Genomic DNA, 22,898 nt, shown 5'->3' on the forward strand with positions numbered 1-22,898 from the left:
GAAAAATCATGCAACCCCTAAGACGTGACATTCGACCTAAGTGAAATTACAACTATCAATCACAAGAAGCAATACTCACTCTTCTGGTGGCGTTCCAACCGAATTGCATCCGATTACTTATTTAAACATTTTAATGATAGTTAAGCATTAAGATATATAGACAGTTTAAACATAGTGATTAATAATTCAAAGTATGCATGCATAATATCATAAACAATTAAATAAAAACTACATATTTATGTTAAGGCTCAAGGCATCGCCCTAGCAAACGGAAATTAGTTACAAACAATCATAAAACAAAATATTATTAAGAATATGGATAGAAAACACGTCTGAAATTCTCAAAATAGTGCGTTATACCTTTACCCTAATGACTAAATAACTTTATTTATACTACTACAATATAAAATCCTACCTAGAAAAGGTCTTCTTAAAACTAGGAAACATAATAGAATAAGATAACTAGGAAATAAAAGGTTTCCTATTTAAACTGAAATTCGGACTTATCAGAAAATCAGACGTTTGACCTACCAAATCAACTCCGATTTGGTTCCAAAAGGTCTCTTTTGAAAGTTTAAGTCGTCCCCAATAAATCCTTAGAAGGGATCTTCCTCAAAATATGTCATCTTGACCTTCAAAATACCTAAAATGTCCAAAAACGTCAATATGAGAAAGCTGCTCACTGGGCCTTTATTTTATCGCCACGGTCAAATGGCTTGGTAGAAAAATTTGGAATTTTGACATAATCATCTTGAAAGACTTACGAACATCTTCCAATTAGAATCACTCCAAAATTCATCCGTTTGTTCACGTTTTGCTCTAGAGGAAATCGAATGTCCTACATTGAAAATATATAACAAAGTATCAAAATTCTACCAAAATAACCAATAAACTATAACAAAGAATAGGGTGGACTCATCTTATGTCCTTCTAAATTTTTAATTATGGAGTGTATCACATCGATAGTCTTTTTCTACCCTCCTAAATGGAAATGCACAGGGTTACTTCTATCCCAAGAGGGGAATTAGACAAGGTGACCCCCTTTCACCTTATATTTCATCATTTGCATGGAACCGCTTATCAGACAACTAAATTTACTTGCCAAGGACCGTAAATCTCATGTGGGGATTCTCTCTTCTCGGAGGGGGCTCAAAATTTCTAATTTGGTGTTTGCTGATGATTGTTTGCTATTTGTTAAGGCTACGACTAAGGGTGCTAAAGGCTATTCTCAAATGCTTAACTAACTTTGCCAAACTTGCAGGACAACATGTAAATTTTCATAAATCTTCACTTTGTTTTTCGAATAATACTTCAACGCAAATAAGGAATGATACAGTTCGAATTCTTCAAATTCAACATAAAACCACAATTGGTAAATATTTAGGTATTCATACTATTGTCCTTGGGAAAGATCCTGTTAATGCAAATGAATTAATTAAAAAGGTTAAACAAAAGTTGACGGGTTGGAAGGCAAATACTCGAAGTTTTTTTTCACTATTACCGAAAGAGGTATGCAATCATGATGAGCTACCAAACTGGTAATGATTTGGGCCCTAAAGGATTACACACGGCCTGACTATACATTAAAGGGAGTATGGTCAAACTAAGATTTTAAATGATTTTAAAAGTGATAGATTTGATAGGATTTAAGAGGATTAAGGACTTTTACAAAATTCATATGGATTTTTAAAGATTTGAATGGATTGTGGTGGATTGTGGTGGAAGGATTTGAAATCCTAGGGGGTGAGGTTAGATTCTTTTTAGTCTTGGTTATATTTACTTTTGGCTCTCAAATCCCACAAAATCTACAACTTATTGAAATCCTCCAAAATCTTAATTTTTTGAATACACTTGAATTTGGATGGATTTTAAAATCCTTTAAAATCTTTTAATTGACTACATCTATATTTTAAAGGATACTAAAATCCTTTAATTGACTACACCTAGTTTTGAATGGATTTCAAAATCCTTTAAAATCTTTTAAAATCTTTTAATTGATTACACTAGGATTTTAAAGTATTTTAAAATCCTCTCAAATCCTACTTTAAAATCCTCTCAAATCCTAATTTAACTACACCCCCATAAGACTTGACCATCGGCCTACTTATCGCTGAGGTTTATGCTTTCGCTTTTTTGTATTGCATTCACAACCTACAAGTCATCGCCCTCGAAAATGCACCGAATAGTAACCTAGTGAAACGACCTAAACCTAATCCTCTCCAGAAAGCCATAGCTTCTGCTTGAATGACGGATGAAACACTTGCGACATGACTTGTGCACTGCAGTAGCAAGAAAGTAACATTACTTTCTCTTTTATAACCACCAAAAATGCTCCAATTCCAGTAATATTCCGGAAAGCCCCGTCAAAATCTACTATTAACTTCATGTGTTAACCTTAAGAACGATGAGATCAATGCTTATGGACAAGAGAGTTAGGGCATCGACTAGATCAAACAATTCAGGTAGGGGTGAGTCAGGGAGGGTAATTTCTTCTGGGATACTTTGTTTAAAAGGCTTGATAAACTTATACATATTATAGAAGGGCTTTTCATGTTTTTATTTTACAGAACTGACAATTTTTTTTTACGACTTGTTAACTCAACAAGAAAATAATTGGTTTTATAGTTAACCGTTAATGATTTGGTATCAGGTCACCTGTGAAGAACGTGTTAACGAATCCGGTTGTTATTGAGTCACCCGTTAAGATAATGGGTTAACCCGTTTGCTAGGTCTAGACATTAGACATGATAATTTCTTGTATGTTAATCCAACACGACTTATTAATGAGTTGAGTCGTTATTGGGTCGTCTGTTAAAAACCAGTTAAGATAACGGGTTTGACATGACATGATCTATTAAAATAACGGGTATGACATGATCACGATCCATTTGCCAAGTCTAATCTAAAGTGAAGATCCAACAGTAGATCAATTGTCTCTTTTCCTATGTCTCCTTGGTGTCATCTTTCTATGATTTTGGCACATATCCTATGAGTTGATTGAGAACTAGCTCTGTTTTAGCAGTAAAAAATACTTACAAAAAAAAAAATTCCAAAATACCAGGAAATACGTTCGTGCATTGGTAATTAGGGCCGTCGCTTTTTCCCATCTCATCTCTCAAACTCTAAGCAAAATCCAGCCATAAGAGCACTCCTCTTTTCTCCTTTGTTATTCGTTAACAAGGTGGGCTGCGAACCTCTACCTCACTCTTTTTATTTTCTTTGATGAACTAGACCGCGTGGAGAATATCAAAAGAGAAAAGATCACTCACTCTTTTTAATTTTTTTTTTTTTTTCATCAAATGTAACTTTATTACCAACGAAACAATTTTACAAGAGGCCCAATTACATTAAACATACAACATAGATATGGACTTTCAAAATATAACAAAAAGGGCCCAAAAGAAAGTTATGAGCCCAGAACAAAATAAAAACTGAAAAATAAAAAACTCAACAACTTGTGACCACCGCCATCTTGGAAGGATACCTACCAACTAGCCTGAACTAGCACCACCAACAATCACTTGAAATCAAGCCAAACAGAGCCCCCAAAGTAGATAAAAGAAAAAGAAAAGCTGATGAAAATGACTTAAAAATTTTAAGTTTTAATAATAAGGACAAAATAAAGGGTAAAGTGAATAGTACCAGGATTGAATTTTTAGTGTAAAAATGTGGTTTTTCGTTAAAATAAACAGTACCGTGGGCTTTTCGTTAAAACTTTCAAAAGAAAAAAACTTTGACACCCTCCAAAGAGCACCACATAAATCGGCACCACAATTCAAAAGAAGCTCGCATGAAACAAGCTGCGACCAACAGTGCCAACAAGGGCAAACAGAGGAAAGAGGTGATGTTAACACCATGAGAAAACTCAAAGCTCTACGCACCTTCCTAGGAGCAAAAAACGGCGGTGTTGATTAGTAGGTGCAGATTCAGATTGTGGGTTCGGTGAAAGATTGAGCCAATTGGAAAGGATAGGGAACAGAGTGTTGGAAATCATGGAGGTGGAGGCAAGGGTGGGTCAGAATGGGGGCCTGGGCTGTGAAATCAGAGACAATATAGAGAATGGTGGATAGGCTCGATCGGGCAAATGGGTAGAGGAAAAAACAAGATGTAAGAGAATGAAAGGAATTTAAGGTAAGGAAAAGAGAGAGAGAGAGAGAGAGAGAGAGGAGGAGGAGTAAGGTGTTGGTATTCACAAGAGTTTGCTAACTCAATACCAAAATATGTGGGTGATAAGTTTACAAACTCTATCACACCTCTCACTTTCACTCTCAATAAAATTGGACAAAGAAAGGAAAGAAGTAGCAAGCTTGGTGATAACAAACACTTTGAAATATTAGAAGAGTTTACAACTCTTAAAACTTACAAGCTGAAATTAAATGAATGGGAAATGGGATTTGGATGGGATGCATTAAGGCTTAGCAAGATGGCCTATTTATACAAAACTGAAAAAATAAACAATCCAACAATACATATAATGAATGATGGTGTTCCACATCTTTACACCCTTTCAAACACATGCAGCAACTTTGATAGTTGGCATACACATGCATTGCATCATGGCAGGTTGTAATAACCACATTTCGGCTTGCACACAGCAGCTGACATCTCTGCTGTCTTTCAATCTCCTTTCGGCTAACACATGGAGGAAGCAATGATCTTTGTAGTTGCTGAAAAAACACCCTGGAAAGAAACTGACAGCTTGTTTTAACCATTAACAACCTGTTTTTATTTGATTTTCCAACACACCTCCTCAAATTAAAACGCCTTTATCCCTAGCATTTCACGTAGCAACTTGAATGGCTCAACTGGCAGTGGCTTAGTGAAGATGTCTGCCACTTGTTCCTTCGTGTGACAATAGACAAGCTCAATTGTCTTTTGCTTCACATGATCCCTAAAAAAATGGAACCTGGTATCGATGTGCTTACTCCTTCCATGTTGGACTGGATTCCTAGCAAGCTTGATAGCTGAGATGTTATCCATATGAATCACAGTCGATTCCACTTGTGGATGACACACTGACTTCAACAGATTTCTTAACCAAATTGCCTCACACATGGTTGAGGCTACAGCAACGTACTCCGCTTCACACGATGACAAAGCAACAATTGATTGCTTCTTTGAAGTCCATGAGAAAGCTGTTGATCCTAGAAAAAACACATAGCCAGTTGTGTTTTTCCTTTCATCTTGGTCACCTCCCCAATCACTATCTGAATAACCAAATAATTTTGCATCTTCACCAAAATTATAAAACATACCATAGTTTAGAGTACCTCTTATGTACCTCAAAATTCTCTTGGCGGCCAGCCAATGAGACTCCCTTGGTGTTTCCATGTATCGACTCACGAGTCCAACACCATAAACTATATCAGGTCTTGTGATTGTAAGGTACCTTAGGCTTCCAACCAAGCTTTTGTACACGGTTGAGTTTACAAACTCACCTTCTCCTTCCTTAGATAGCTTCAATCCAGTTGCAACTGGAGTGTTGACAATATTGCACTTGTCCATATTGAATTTCTCCAATATATCTCTCATGTACTTTTGTTGAGAAATGTAGATACCATCATTTCCTTGCTTCACTTCTATGCCAAGAAAGTATGACATTAATCCATTGTCAGTCATCTTGAATTCACTGAACATGGATTGCTTGAACTCACAGAACATTGCTTCATTGTTTCCTGTAAACAACAAGTCATCTACATAGAGACAAATAATTAAGAACTCCCCTTTTGCACCATTCTTCATGTAAACTGAATGCTCGTATGGACATTTCTGAAATCCATTTTGATGAAGGTAGTTGTCAATCCTTGAGTTCCAAGCTCGTGGTGCTTGCTTGAGGCCATACAAAGCCTTCTTCAAACGATACACCTTATCTTCTTTTCCCTGTACTTGGAAGCCTTCTGGTTGTTCCACGTACACTTCTTCCTCAAGAACTCCATTAAGGAAGGCTGACTTGACATCTAATTGATAAATTTTCCATTTATGATGAGCGGCAAGAGAGATTAGCAATCTTACCGTGTCAAGTCTTGCAACTGGAGCATAGACTTCATCATAGTCCACTCCATACTTCTGTTTGTAGCCCTTTGCTACAAGCCTTGATTTGTATCGATCCACACTCCCATCTGCAGTGCGTTTGATCTTGTAAACCCACTTGACACCAATAGCCTTCTGATTTGGTGGGAGCTTTGTCAACTCCCAAGTGTCATTCTTCTCGATGGCATGGATCTCTTCTTCCATGGCTTTTTTCCAACAATTTTCTTCCACAGCTTCATTGAATGAGAGAGGCTCATGGTCTGCATAGAAGCAGAAAAAATTGGTTTCTTCTTCTTCTTGTCCATAAATCTCTGTGAGACTCCTTAACCTCACTGGAGTTGAGGAGCTGCTTTCCTCACTAGATGTAGGACCACTCCTTGCAATTCTGTGCACTGGAGTTATTGTGATTGTTTGAGCAGGTTGTTGCTCAACAGGTGGTACAACTTCTGGTTCTTCAAAATCAGTGGAGACAATCTTCTCTTTACTGACTTCTTTGTTGTTCCACATCCATGCCTTTTCCTCACTGAAAATGACATCTCTACTAACCACTAGTTTGCCAGTTAGTGGGTTGTAGAGCTTGTACGCCTTGGACTCTTCACTATAGCCCACAAACACACACTTCTCACCTCTATCATCAAGTTTCCTCCTCTTGGCTTCTGGAACTTGAGCATATGCAACACACCCAAAAATTCTTAGGTGTGTAACATTCGGCTTGTATCCACTCCAAGCCTCTTGTGGTGTCATCCTCTTGACACTCTTTGTTGGACATCGATTCAACAAATAAATCGAACAAGCTACAGCTTCTGCCCATAACTCTTTTGGCAAATTCTTCTCCTTTAGCATGGACCTTGTCATGTGAAGGATGGTTCGATTCTTTCTTTCGGCTATCCCATTTTGCTGTGGGGTATAGGCAGCAGTAAGTTGATGCCTAATTCCTTGCTCCTTGCAGTATGCTTGGAAAGCATTGGAGGTGTACTCTCCACCTCTATCTGATCTCACAACCACAAGCTTGTGGTTGCTTTCAGCCTTTGTGAGTGCCTTGAACTCCTTGAAGATTCTTAAGGCAGCCGTCTTCTCCTTGAGAAAGTAAACCCAAGTCTTCCTCCTAAAATCATCAATGAAAGTAATAAAATACTTATTACCTCCATAAGACATGGGATCCAATGGACCACATATATCTGTGTGCACCAACTGCAGTGGTGCCCTTGCTCTCCATGTATCACCAACAGGGAATGATAGTCGTGCTTGCTTGCCAAGCACACAACCTTCACATACTTGGCGTGTGGCTTCAATTTGGGGTAGACCACGAACCATTCCTTCATTTGACAGCAACTTTAGGCCATTGAAATGAAGATGGCCATACCGAAGATGCCATTTCCATGACCCATCTTCCATTACACCGATGTTGCAACTCCCAATCTTTGTGTTCAACTTCAACGGGAACATTCGGTTCTTTGACATTTGAACACATGCAATAAGTTTTCTCCTTGCATTCCTGAGAGTGAGAAACATATTCTCCATATGTATAATGTACCCTTTCTGGAGCAGTTGACCAATGCTTAGAATGTTGCTCTTCATACCTGGTATGTAGTAGGTATCGGAGATGTATTCTTCTTTACCATCCTTTTGGATGATCTTAATCTTCCCTTTGCCTTCAACTGGCAACTTTGAGGAGTCACCAAGACTTACAGATCCATAGGCCCCATCTTTTAGTTCGGCAAAAAACTCCTTCTTTCCACACATGTGATTGCTTGCACCAGAGTCCAAATACCAAACATCTTGTTGGCTACTGGAATCATGGTGTGCTAGCAAGACTGTAAGTTCTTCATCAGTATTTCCACTTGATTCTGCCATGTTGACATGCTCACCATTTTTATGTGAACATTCATTGGCATAATGTCCATATTGCTTGCAATTGTGACATTGGATATGCGCCTTTCCTCGAGTAGATCTCCACTCTTGAGACTGACCTCGATTTTGTGCATAGCCTCGACCTCGTCCTCGGCTACGGTTAGATGAACTCCCACGACGTGAGTTCCACTGCCCACGACCTTTATTTGGTTTGTCAATATTCAACTTTGACTCTAAAGCTTGCTCTAGCGTTGTGGGGCTTGCATTCTTCTGAATGCGTTGCTCGTGAACTAGGAGGGATCCTAGTAGCTCATCTGCGCTCATCACCTCCAAATCCTTGGATTCCTCAATGGCAGTCACCACATGCTCAAACTTAGATGTGAGTGACCGGAGTATCTTCTCCACAACTCGTACTTCATCGAGTCTCTCGCCATTTCTCCTCATCTGATTTACTATCACAATGAGCCTTGAGTGATAGTCGGAGATGCTCTCTCCTTCATTCATGTGAGCAGTTTCAAAATCTGCTCGAAGTGACTGTAATTTCACTTTCTTGACCCGATCTACTCCTTTGTAGATTGTACTGAGTGTGTCCCATACTTGCTTGCTCGTTGTTGCTTCTGCAACCTTCTCGAACGTTGAATCTTCTAGACCCTGGTATAGAAGATACAGTGCCTTCTGGTCCTTCTTTCGTAAGTCCTTGAGAGTGTTCCTTTGTTCTGCAGTATATGCAGCTTCTTGCTCGGCAATGGGTACAACATACCCACTACTGACAACTTCCCATAGCTCCTGTGATCCAAACAATGCTTTGAATTGGATGCACCATCTTTCATAATTTTCTTTCTTCAATGTGGGAACCTGGAGTTGCACTAAATTGGACGCCATAGCTACTGCACTTGCCAGAATGGTATTCTGGCTCTGATACCAATTGTTGGTATTCACAGGAGTTTGCTAACTCAATACCAAAATATGTGGGTGATAAGTTTACAAACTCTATCACACCTCTCACTTTCACTCTCAATAAAATTGGACAAAGAAAGGAAAGAAGTAGCAAGCTTGGTGATAACAAACACTTTGAAATATTAGAAGAGTTTACAACTCTTAAAACTTACAAGCTGAAATTAAATGAATGGGAAATGGGATTTGGATGGGATGCACTAAGGCTTAGCAAGATGGCCTATTTATACAAAACTGAAAAAATAAACAATCCAACAATACATATAATGAATGATGGTGTTCCACATCTTTACACCCTTTCAAACACATGCAGCAACTTTGATAGTTGGCATACACATGCATTGCATCATGGCAGGTTGTAATAACCACATTTCGGCTTGCACACAGCAGCTGACATCTCTGCTGTCTTTCAATCTCCTTTCGGCTAACACATGGAGGAAGCAATGATCTTTGTAGTTGCTGAAAAAACACCCTGGAAAGAAACTGACAGCTTGTTTTAACCATTAACAACCTGTTTTTATTTGATTTTCCAACATAAGGGACTGGCACCAACACTAGCCATAGCTAGTATCAGTGGCTGCCAGGAGGAGGACGGAAGCTGATATACACTCACACACCGGTGAGAAAACCCTCAAGAAAAGAAGAGAGAGTCTCTCACGAAACGGGAGAGAACTTAACACAGAGAGTAGAGTGTGTTTTTTTGTCTCCCGCTTTTTTTCTTTTTAATCAACCCTCTGCTCCACGGTTTTTTATCTACGGCTATCTGATATTAACAGTTTTGGTTTCGATTTTAATGTGAAATGTTGATATTGAGAAAGCACAAGAGGACTAGTTGGTTATTGAATTTCTTAAATGCCGGTTAATTTTTGAAAGAACAAAAATTTAGTTGGTTATTGAATTTCTTAAATGCCGGTTAATTTTTGAAAGAAAAAAAATTATGTGAAATATGCAATGCATTGAATCCTTTTATTGGCTCGCCTCGGGTTCTCTTAATCCCAAGGCCGGCTCTTATGAAAACAGGGAGCAAAATGCACGAAATCTTAAAACCAATACTATGATGGCACAATACACAAAATCACTCTTCCTCCCTAAAAGTTAATGAGCCTTGAGGATGAACAGAAGAAATGTCTCCAACTAGGTTAGTTTCAGGACAATGAGCCAACTCTATAGAATTATTGGCTGAGGATGCAAGAGGTTCCGCTAGAAGCTCATCCCTTTGCTTTTTTATCTTCTTTTTTACATCGACAAGAGTTTCCTTGACCTTGCATAACTCCTCGAGGTTGAGGCTATCCATTGGTGCTTTTAACCAATCAGGCCCCGAATGCTCCATTATTTTCCTGTTCAGTTGCTTTCCCCTTTTCTGCTCAAATTTCACTTGTTCAAGTAAATGAGAGAAGCTGTCGTTAAGACCTTGCATAACTGGTTCTTTTGTAGCCTCGCTTTGACTGGTACTGGCATCAGGGTTTTGAAACTGATGAAACCTGTTAAGTACCGAATGAACGGAAGGGTAGCCAAAAGAAAAGGGCTTCCTTCCAAGTGAGAAGATAACCAGTAAAACCTGAACAGCACACATGGTGCAAAGCTCACTAGCCTTTTTGAAGAGGCTGGATCTGCGTTTGGAGAAAGAGACTTGCCGTGCATGTTGACTCTCAATCAACTCCATTTGAATTTTTTTGCGGCCCCTCATTCTTTCTCTACAAGCAAATGAAAAGGAGGCAAGAAAAATCTTGTTCGTATTGAATGGGAATGAAAAAACTTTCAGGAGAAACATGTTAATTTATAAGGACATTCTCTTCAACCAATTTGTAAATACATGCATGTTGCCTTAGTCATATGACAATAATGACATAATCTTTATCGTTTTTGACCACAGAAAATGAAATTATCAAATATCGTAATTCTTCGTGAGCATACCAAAATACGTAATTTTGATATAATTGGGCCTTAAATTCCGAAACAAACTACCAAAGATATCTACAACGTGAAATGTATATATGTATAAAAAAAAAAAGTAATTATTATGGTTGACTCGTTCGGTAACTTAAAACAATTTATTGCGCCTTAATATAAATATATCATTGTATTACAAATTTAATTATATAAACTAATGTAATGTAATATGTTAAAACGCAAATTCATAACGAAAGTGTTTGAAGTGGCTGGATTGCTATATTAAATAACGAAATAATTTTGTTTTATGGTTACATTTAAACCACATTATTGCTATCTCATTGTGAGGTTAAGTTCACTCTCTCCTCTTAGTATAGATAATATCGTTTGTTTTAGAAGAAAAAAAAAAGTGTAATGCGGACCCACGTTTATAGGTCTACTGCCTTTTTTTATGTTTGGTTGGTCCAAATGCTGGATGGGAATATGGATAATGCTAGGGAGACTAAATTAGTAAAATAAAATTTCAAACTAAATGATGTGTCATCAATAAAAATGAGCACGTTTATTAACAATCAGGTAATAATTCAATCATTAACTTTTATGTTATTTAGTTTACAAATTTAATCTCCGCATTACCCTAGGAATATAGATTGTACTCCTTTCCATAATAATTCTTTAATGGTATGGTTTTATGGATTCATTCCAGCATTTGAAAAAACATTGGACTCGAGAAAAGAATCATTCACGTGAACCAAAAATCATTGGATATTGAGGACTTGATACGAGAACACAAAGAACCCAGTATTACGGAAATACCCTTCTAGCATTCGCATAAATCCAAACCCAAACTAATTGTTTGTCTTGGAAGATTTTGTAATTGACCCAGGTTGATGGAAAACTAATTGTGCCTCTACCAAGAAACCTAGAGCCTTTCATATTCATTCCATCTAATAAGTCTAACTTAGGGATAGCATGAGCTCTTGGGTCACACCACGTTGGTATGGGTTCACTAGTAAAAAAAACACTTTGCGCGACGTAGGTACTTTCGTCGCGCAAAGTAAAAAATCGTTGCCTAAGGGTTTGCGCGACGCAACCTTCATCGCTTGTTAATCGTCGTGCAAAGTCTGAGACGCTAGGGTTTGTGCGACAACCCACAGCGTGCGTCGCGCAAAACGGGTTTGCGCGACCAACGGAGTGCGTCGCGCAAATCCACTTTGCACGACCCACTTTGTGCGTCGCGTAAACTCACTTTGCATGACCAACGAAGTGCGTCGCACAAACTCACTTTGCACGACCAACGAAGTGCGTCGCACAAACTCACTTTGCACTACCCACTTTGTGTGTCACGCAAACCCACTTTGCGCGACTAACGGAGTGCGTCGTGCAAAGTGATTGGTCGTGCAAAGTAGGGAGTAGTTTTGGTCAAACTTTTTTTTTTTAATTTTTGATAAATATTGTAATTAAATTCGAAAGAATAATTAATTAACCAAGAAAAAGTATTTAATTATAAAATATATGGAAATGTACATACAAGATCCGAACAAAAAAGAAAAAACTACAAGTGAACTAGGTTTAATACATCAAGCTACTAGGTATCGGCAGGGTGAGGTGGCTTTGAGGTCGAAGGTGGACCAAGATGAGGTGCTGGTAGTGAGATTTGAAGGCCGGACATCTGTACGGCTTGTACAAGGTCTCTCCACGCCCCGGCATATGACCTCATCTCCTCGCCCTGGGCCTTTAGGGTTGTCACTTCCTCCTTCAATGCATCTACATCTGCTGTGTTTGATCTGGAAGAAGAAGCACCCGTTTCACGAATCTGTGCTTTCCCCATACACCGAACAACCTTGCCACGACGACGACCTATGTTCTGATCCTAGGACATCAGTCATGATCTGAAAACCTACATCCTCGGGTATCGTGACGTCCTCGATCGGGGTCTCCGGGGGAAGCTGCGATGTTGCTTCTTGGAGAATAGAAGTGCTCTTTCCACCATAGTAGCCTATAATAATAAAGAAAAAACATATAATGTTTAATAACAAAATATAAATAATATTTGAATGATTCATACATATAAGAATAATAATAATTACATATACTTACATGAAACTGCTCAGTAATCTCCTGACCAGGTCGAACGTAAACGTCCTTGAACATGTCGATTGCTGGGAACTTCGAACCCTCCTGAAGAAAAAAAACACTAAGAAAATTTTATTAATCAATAATAATAATAATTAAAGTTAATATACTTTTACCTGACGTCTTGTCTGAAGCCTATACGAAAAGGGTTTCGAACCAGAATGGTGGAGAAGTGTCTTTGACTCATAAGCTTTTTGGCCAGCAACAAATTTCTTCTGTTAAACACAGAATATACATGTTAGTGCAACTATTTGAAATAAATTAATAAAAAAAGCTTAAAAAATAACGAAAATAATAATAAATTATTATTAAAATATTATGTACATACCACAAATTTTGGGTCCGTAAAATGTTTGCAGAGCCACTCCCAATCATCTGGCCGATCCTTTAACTTGCTTGGAACATGTAGGCAAGCAATCTTTGGATCATCCCATCGCTTAAAATACGTGTGAAAAGTGCTCTTCCAATTTTTGTACCGGTTTGCTAAGGTCTCCTCTAAGTAGGTCATGACCTCAGGGGATATGTCCTCAAGATCATAAATGACCTACGAATATGAAAAACAATAAAATAATAGTAAAATAATATATTTTGGTTTTTAATATTTGTAAACAAAATTAAAAAAATGATAAAGGCTAAAAATTAATATACTAACCGACAACTCGTGTCGCACCAGTCTCTTCGTCTCCTCGGGAATTTCTGCCCAAGACTTCCACTGAAAAGGACATATTGTCTCGAATAACAACACCACAGCTACTAGCAATGAAGCTATGTTGCTATGTGGTAACTACTCCACGATGTTGCGGGTCATACGCAATCTTGATCTTGGAGGCGGCCTGCCGTGCGCTCTGTGACTGCTTCAGCATTCGACTAGGCCCTCTGGTGTTTTTTTTAGCTGGCCAAAAATACTTAAATGGTGAAATCCCAAAGCTTAAATTTGTAAAAAAAATTCGACACAACCTCCCGTAATAGTATAGCATTTTCCAAAACATTAAAATAATAAAATAACATTAATTCACAACCAGCAACACATTTTCACAATCCAACAAATTTTCACCATCATAAAAATAATAGTTTTAAAATGAAAAAAAAATACAGCGTAGTGAGAATTAGAAAAACTACCTGGATGGGAGGCCTCACACTTGACTTTGGATTCCGAGGAAGTGTGATCAGAAGGTTCCGGCTCACGGCGCCGCTGATGAGGCCGCCGTGCACTGAGCCGCTCAACCGACACTGATGACGTAGATGATACAGGCACCTGGGACGCCGTAGGAGTAGCCTCAGCAAAGGGTGTAGGCTCGCTAATCAATGAAGCACTCATGGCTAGAGCTGTAGATGCTAATAATGCAGGAGGTGCATTGGTCACACTCCGACAACGAGTGATCAACTGCGACATCTATACACTTATTCAACCATAAAAATATAACATTAGAAACTAATCCTACAACATTTTTCTTAAATGCAACAGATAATGTTGTGGGTTTTATGACAAGGTAAATGCAACAGAAAAACTCACATCAAGCTTTCAAGAAGGATTAGAACCCTGGAGTATCAATATTTCTCTTACAGTTTTCAACCTTATCGTCTTTCTCAAATGCAATTGTGATCCTAGAAAAGGAAAATACGATTGTAACTATACAACGTATTAACTAAGCACAATGTAGGAAACCAGGAAATGATGGGGTACATATTCAAATAACCTATAGACATATGAGAGTCCAATCTAACTTAAACATCAAAACTAACATTTCAAATTCATCACCATTTCCATCACAAGCATCAGCTTTCAAATTTGACCTTACAGAGAGTTAATGCGTCAATACATGCACCACCCACCTAATCCACTAGAGAAAAATGATAGGCAAAAAGAAATGGGATGGCCCAAAATCATGAGAAACCTATTCATATCCATTTCAAAACTGTTTTCCCATGACAGAAAGAGGACGACATAATTCTCAAATGCAAACTACTTAACAATAAACTCATCATGATGTCAATGCTGTAAGTGGGTGTATATGCTAGGTGATGCATTTGCCAAGCATGTAAATGGACAACAATAATCCAACTCAATCAAAGCTGTTGAGGCATTTCAATATGACAAGAGTGTTGAGGCATTTCAATATGACAGAGTGTTGCACATCAGCATGTAAATGAAAAATACAACATCAACTCATGACAGTGAGTGTTGAACATCATCTATGTGAGAAATACATTCAATATGATAGAGTGTTGCCTTGACGATGTAAACCCCATGACACAAAGTTTTTCAAGATTTGAGGCATTGACAAATAAATAGTTTGACAACTCTGTATCTTTCACAGTTGTTCTTAAAGTCTTTAATTCAAGAGCAAATATGTTGAAATTCATTGCATCTCTTCCGAAAAATGGATGTATATCCAAATCTTCAAGAACAAGGGAGTTACAGAAAAGCTTTTCCAATGAGGTATCACCTAATACAAGATCTGTGATAACATGAAGCAACTTGAGACTTGGGAAACAACAACGCAATGTCGTAGGAAACCCAAAAATTTCACTAAAAAGCCCAATTATATTTGGAAGCTTAGTCATTATATATTCGTAGCAAACCAAGCTCAAATTCATGAGTAGAGTGCAAAATGAGGAGTATGCAAATTCACATTCATGCCACGCCAAAAGGAATGATAATTCGTAATTCGGATATTCGAAAAAATTCACACTAAGCCCATGCAAAACCATGTGTATTGATCATGCCAAGTCAAATTGAAATAAGTTCATAATGTTAATACATTAACAGTTTAATTCGAAACACACCAAACTGCTTTTCACACAACACACTTAAGTGGGCCAAGCCAGATAACGAAGATTACCAAGCGGGTTGTGGCGTGAACGGTTAAAAAAAGCTCATTGGGCCTACGTGCTTGTGGAGATTTTGGGCTACTTGGGAGAACCAAAATCAAGGCCCACAACTCTAATTTCACACGAGAGGTTATGAGAGATATCCCAACCCCTTTCCTTACAAACCAACCAAAATGCTTTAAACACAACCAATTTGCCTAGATTTATGGGTTGATAGAGTCTGACCTTGGGGTGCACACCTCATTTTAACGTGGTGGACGAACTTTACCATTTGAAGCTCGCGCAGGAAATCAAGCAAGAAAATGGATAAGGTAGCCAAAGATGGAGTGGGATTTGGTGTAAGCAAAGGGAAATTTTGGGCAAAATGGATAACTTAGCCTTCACAAGGCTACTAACTCTCTACAGTACTATCCCAAAGAGGCATGATGTGGCTTCAACAATGGAAAAGAGAAAGGAAATAAAAATCCATGGAGGAATAATCTAACTCAATCAAAGCTGTTGAGGCATTTCGTCAAACAGGTTAGGGACAACAATTTAGCACAAACAAGTCCATGGAGGAATATACAGTATACTCTATCTTCCAAGTGCTAAATTTCACAAACCCTAAATTAATTCCAAAATTTACCTAATTTGGGGGAGAATCGATGAACAGTGAGGTCGAAAAAGAAATCAGCAATGTGGGAGGAAGTGAGGGATGAGAGGTGAGTCACTTGTCTGATGTGGGAGGAGGAGAGAAATCGGCTCACTTCTGTTCGAGGAACAGAACTAACAGCTCCTTGGAGAACAAAACTAACATCAGAAGTGGAGGAGCTGCGATGTTGCTCCTTGGAGAACAGAAGTGAGTTAAAAAATTCTTGGAGGGTAAGGTTGAGAGAGAGTGTGAGTTCAAGGAGGGTGAGGAGGGTCTGAGATTTGAGGGATGAGAGGTGAGCGTTGGACAAAGTGAGGGATGAGAGATGAGCATCCAAACTTAGAAAGGAAATAAAATTTGAAATTTGAAAAAAAAAAAAAAAAAACGCCTATTTTTTACTATTGCACCGCCAAAATTATCACAACTGGCGCGACGTAGGTATACAATTTGACGTCGCGCAAAGTGGTTTTGCGCTACGATCACATTAAGGCGTCGCGCAAAGTTTTTTTTTTTTTTTTTAAATTATTATAAAAATTATTGAAAATGTGACTTTCTTCCTTTGAAATTCAAATTTTTTTTTTACATAAACCCCACTATAATATATTTTTCTAACAAATGTGGTTGGATGTTATACAAGATGGAATTCATTGATAATGTGGTTAACTCGTTCATTGATAAATGTGGTTGAATGTGGAATTCATTGATAAATTTTTTTTTACAAGATGGAATTCATTGATAAATGTGGTTGAATGTGGAATTCATTGATAAATGTGGAATTTTTTTTTTAACATTATATCGCACTTTTGTGTTAATAACTCGTTCATTGATAAATGTGGTTGGATGTTATACGTATACAAGATGGAATTCATATCATGCATTGCAATTATGAGAGGCATGAGTCGTGTGAGTTACATAGGGTTGTATCGTGATGGATTGGAATGAAAATTGTGATAACGATGGCGCGTGAACGAATGTGTCATGGGTGGTAATTCATATAACAAGACACACTCGAGGCCAAGGCACGGTACGGGACGTGCGAGGCTTGTGTGTTTTGGTGTGTGGATTAACAAGAACGGATGCGGGAATGATGGAACATTCATGCATAGAGAAACAAAAAAAAGAAATTTGCCGCACCCATCATATTTCGTCTTAATGTTCTGTTTAAAAGTTGTACAGGTACCCTAAACTCCCACACTCCCGCACTGGTAACACGAATATTGAGCAAGGTCAATAACATCATGACTTAAAATTTTGATGATTTTTCTACTAGTGCTACAGTTTACCTTCCGTGCAAAATTAGCAAGGTCAATAAGTAAAATCTTGAGTATAACCAAAAGTATATTCTCTCTATCAGATATGCCCTTGTTACGTAGTAGAAAGTCAATGACTGGGTCAACGAAATTTCCTGCCTATTTACGACTTAGTTACAGTAAGATCTGTGTATAATGTTTGGCCGTAATATATCTTCATGTCACACTACATATCTCTCTCTCATTCAAGTAAGAATAAAAGTTCTACAAATCAATGACATGAAAAGTTATGGATTTTTAAACAAGGCATATCAAACTATACACCCAAAGCAAATCATTTACACGGTTGCAATTCGTAGTTCCTAATCGTTCTTCAATCCATCGGAAGCACGAAATTAGTATTCAAACGAGCAACTTTATTTCTTCAATCCCACACTTTTGCTCCTTAGAATTTATCCTTACCAATGAGCCACAATCAGTCAAGGCAAACCCCTGCAAATATGCCTCCCAAAAGAAACAGAACAAGTATATTTCCCAAGGCATTTTGCTCAGGTCCCTGCAAATCAAACAACCAGAAATTAATTTTGATTTGATTTCATTAGAAACCGTGAAAACATATGTTATATTTGGAACAGGTTACGTACGTTGTAGCCTTTGGGTGCCACTAGTCATGACACAGATAGTGAGATATCCATTTGTTAATCCTAAGATTGATGTCAGCAAGATCATCCACCCTTGGTCAGCGTACTTTCCTGTGAAGTAGTACGCTGGAACAAAGAGGAAACGCAATAGGATTGCAATCAGTAGGCCCTTTATGGACTCGATCTTCAGGCATTTGATGAGGGGTATGTATCGCGATATCAAATCCAACACATTGTACATTGCAACCAGGACAAGCAGATACCTGAGAGAGTTCACAACGGGCAACTGCACCAAAGTAAATGAGATTACGATTCATGCTTAAAGAACAAGCGTTTAAAATATGAAAGGAATCGAAACTTACCATGACCCCAACTGATGATTTCCGGTATTTTCGAATATGAATCCAGGGAAGATTGATAATGTCAGCACATATATCAGAAACAAGTCAAGGCAAAAATCTATATTCTGCTTGAATATTTGCACAATATTCAAATCCACATTTATTGATGCTTATGACAAAAAATTTGCTGAAACATCAATTGTGAGATCAGATGAAATATTCAAGAGGAATTGGCACTTGGATATTTGTTATTGTGTGGCCAACCATATCTTAGTCTTCTAATCTGAGGTCTCCATTGGCTTCATTAACTCAAGGCTTCTGTTTTATATGCACTTATATTTTAGTTTGGCTACTCTTTTTGGTTAGGACCATGAATAACCAGCAAGCTTGGACAAGCTCGGCTGTAAGTGCCTGCTCAAATATACGTGGCACTTCAACTGTTAAGAGATGATCCCTCCATGTGGTCTGATGCCTAAAACCATACTTCTGTATGATGCTTTAAGGCTCCACTAAATTATTTTTGTCATGCATCTATTGAAGCTTTTACTATCTGGTTTCCCAACTAAACCACTAATCTAGAGCCATAGCTAAAATGCTTTCACCAAAACAGGCACTTGAAACATTTTGATTTCTGTTAGTATAGAACAAGTTGGAGTGAGATCGCCTCTCCTTGTATAACAAAAATAAAATATGACAATGGGTTATTCAAGGAATACCTGCTAAGATCCCACACCATGAGTCTCCTACTAAGACAACAAGAAGCTAAGATAGTTTCATTCTTTGGATTCCAACCAACTTGGAAAACCTCCTCCCTGAAACACCACGGAAAAAACATTTGATATCAGATCTATAGATGGATTGCAGCTAAGATAATTTAGAACATCCAAACTTATGACATCCAGGGGAGGATCCTTACTTATGACAATCAAAGGTGTGGAGTGCAGTATTGATTTTGCGTAGATCGAACAACTTAACAGTTTTGTCAGTAGATTCAGTTACAATAACCTATTCATTGAAGGGATTGAAAGCCAAACAGTTAACCTGAAAAAAAAATATCACATAAACAAACTACTCCATAATTGTCCCAACTTTCTAACGATAAATATTCGTGTAAAGAACTAACCCATTACAATATTAGATAAAGAAAACTATAAACCTCACAAATTTGCAAAAGTGTAACGGATATATTGTTCTACACAAAGTTAGGAGCTCGAGAGTCTAGAAGAAAATCACAGGAGAGACCTTTGCCCACAAAGATGATTCACATCTAAATACAGCATAACTATCTCAACAGTGATTGCATGCTCTTGTTTCAATTAGGTATCCCACAGCCCTGCAATAAGGTTAAATTTCATTGCAACAAATTGACCAAGCTATCTAAGTAGTGCCGAAATGTCACTAATACAAATTTTCCCTTTTTATTACAGAAATGTCAATAATTATAGGTTAAAGCTGACATCCTAGCTTTCCTGAATAGCTATTGTTGTCTCAATCCCTCCGGGTTCCACAAAATATCTCCAGATTGTCACCATGCTTTTCAATTTAACCAAATTACAGTACTGATCAGCTAAGGCACTAATTTACAGCAATCAAAACATATTTTTTGTCATAAGCATCAATAAATGTAGCAAATTTTTTGTCATAAACATCAATAAATGTAGCAAATTTTTTGTCATAAGCATCAATTGGTATTTTCGAATATGAATCCAGGGAAGATTGATAATGTAGCGCGCAACTTCTACAGACCTCAAATCCGCATCCTCGGCTTTGACACATACAACCACAATATAACAAGAAGCATATGAATATATATCAAACACCCCAACTGTCTATATGTAAAGGAAATTGACATACTCGTCCCCTTGCGAAGACCATCATGAGACTTCTCAAAGGCAGCTTTTGTCATCAGCCTCAAGCCGGAGGTTAGAGCGCCTGATGCAGCCAAACCAGCAAAGAAGGACTGCAGAAGCAGAACATTAAATTACAAACAGAAGTTGTCATAATCATTAACGAACTTTGAAAAAAAAAATTGATAAAGAAGATTACAAACATAACCAGGAGATTTGTAAGTTTCTTTTTCAGTTCATAATTTCATATCACAAAAGTATGGCCATGTTTTATTTTTCACTTCCAATTATCTGTATTCAAAATGTGATGTGCATAGTTAGCATCGAATGTGTAGAGTGATGGATAGCGGGGGAAGCAATTGCATTGGTCCAATATGTCCAAGCAACAAGGAGATACATAGGAAATTGATCGGTGAAACTTTGGTTGCACAAAAGAAACTTTAAATGGTATCATGATATTACCTCATCGACTAAACAACTTTCAACCAAAACCAGAAATTAATCTGAGTTTTTAGAGATCACCTGCAATTTCAGAACCTCTGAAATCAGATTCATAGCCATCTATAGTATAGTACAAGGAAATCAAGACACCACGGGTAGAGGATAAAGAAAAATGTGAAGGTATGTAGTTGATAAGTAAGACTGATGAACATGCATATTATAAGCTTACCTCTAGTATTAATGCTTTGGCATGCTCTTTCCACTCAGTAGCCCACCTCCCAGACGAAGCCATTTCCACTGCACCATTCCTAAGAACCTTCAAGGAATCACATACATCTGGAAAACCCTTGAACAACATCTGTACAGGTTATAAGAGATATTATCATGAAGACGGTGCACCAAACAGTAATCCAAGGTTTTGAGTCGTTGAAGTTAAGCAAATTACGTTAATATTGCAGTGGTTAGTCTACCATGCATATTAGTTTCATCTATTAACCACCATGAAATTCACAAAGAGGATATTCAAGGCATAGGTGATTATGATTTTCTTAGGCTGATTGAATGTTGTTCTTGAATGGCAATACAAAATTCCACAAGTAGAATGAAAGGATTTTGAAATTGTAGTTTATAACACAAACATATGCAATGAAAGTCAACAGGAAGGCCCCGAAGATAGAGCCTTGAATTTTTCCCTAAAATCATATCAATGTAAGGGATGTCAGTACTTTAGTGCCAAATCTGCAATTTTGAACGATGTGAGCTATTTTGAATCTTGCAATTCTATACAATTTATTTTCTGGATTTTCAAAATTGTTACATTAGTGACATACCAGACATTGAGAGCAGCCAGTGTTGCCATTCCTTCACGAGTTCACTACAAAAATAAAAAAGCTCCTCGTTTGATAAGGTAACAAATCTTTATGTTCTTAAAATTAGAAAGCTTCTTCCCTAATGTGTTCGAACTAATATGGACGGTAATTACCTTGGAAGCGGAAGCAATGTGAGGTACCACAATAGCATTTTTCAAGTTGGCAAGCCCAGGCTTCATGTAAGGCTCATCCTAATGCAACTTCATTCACAAACCACTCAAATATCAGAGATAGCGTTCGAAAAAGGTTGAATACAACAAGGAATTAGGTGTGGTTTTTTACCTTGAAGACATCCAAGCCAACTCGAAACATGCGTGTATCTCTCACATTCATTTATACAAATATACAAGATGATAAGTGGTCTTATCCAGAATTAGGTGAAGGCTTATCTAGAATAAGAATTGGAAACCACACAATTAGAAACGATTTAAGTAAAACAAAAAAAGAGGGGTAAGGAGAGCGAGAGCCATACCACATCTGCTTCTCGGAGCATCTCCTCCGTGTTTGATGCTGTTTTCTAAGCCATCCATCATATAAGCCAGCCCTCATAAACTCATCCGCTTTAACTATTCTCCTGGTGGCAGATACTGCTGTAGTTTCTATTGTTGATAAGTCAAGACAGTGTTTTTCTAAAGTATTTGTGTTTGAAATGCTTCTCTCTAAATTTAATAGTACAAAAGACTTATATGTTAAAAAAGCCGAAAAATATTAAGAGAGTGAAAAACTTACAGGTGTGTTCCCAACAGCAACTCCATACTGTTTCCTGTTATGACTTTAACATGAATTTCAAAGAATGGGAAAGGGGTAGAAGGTGAGTTTCATACGATTACATCACCAATAATAATTCTCGTTATCGTCTCGCTATCCTTTACAAGTTTCTTAATCCTCATTCGAACTACAATAATAACTCTCGCTATCCTCACTACTGTCATTTTTGGATTCCCATTCGTCTTCATCTTCGTTTGCCTCTTCTAGTGCATTGTATTGAGGCAGATCACCAAGGTCAATTGATATTTCAAATTTGGGAACTCCAGATACGTCAAACGGTTCTTGGACAATATTAGTATCTCGGAATATTTCTTCACCAATTTCTATCGAAGATGATAACTGTTGGTCAGCGACATTGTCGTCGTTGTCATCATGATCCACTTCTGGAATATCATATAGCCCTCTTCGATCAATCTT

General features: G+C 37.7%; 1 protein-coding gene and 1 pseudogene across 1 annotated transcript; both read right to left on the reverse strand.

The window, feature by feature from the left end:
* Positions 1 to 9,910: 9,910 nt before the first annotated feature.
* On the reverse strand, positions 9,911 to 10,498 carry LOC103964666 (agamous-like MADS-box protein AGL29). The gene has a single exon (XM_009377618.2). It carries the CDS (start codon positions 10,496 to 10,498, stop codon positions 9,911 to 9,913), a length of 588 nt encoding a protein of 195 aa, XP_009375893.2.
* A 7,291-nt stretch (positions 10,499 to 17,789) lies between these two features.
* Positions 17,790 to 19,016, reverse strand: LOC103936965 (annotated as a pseudogene).
* Positions 19,017 to 22,898: the final 3,882 nt, after the last annotated feature.

Source organism: the organism of the source record quoted next, unplaced genomic scaffold (genome assembly GCF_019419815.1).
Source record: "Pyrus x bretschneideri cultivar Hongxiangsu unplaced genomic scaffold, Pyrus_bretschneideri_v1 Contig8, whole genome shotgun sequence".
Lineage (NCBI taxonomy): Eukaryota > Viridiplantae > Streptophyta > Magnoliopsida > Rosales > Rosaceae > Pyrus > Pyrus x bretschneideri.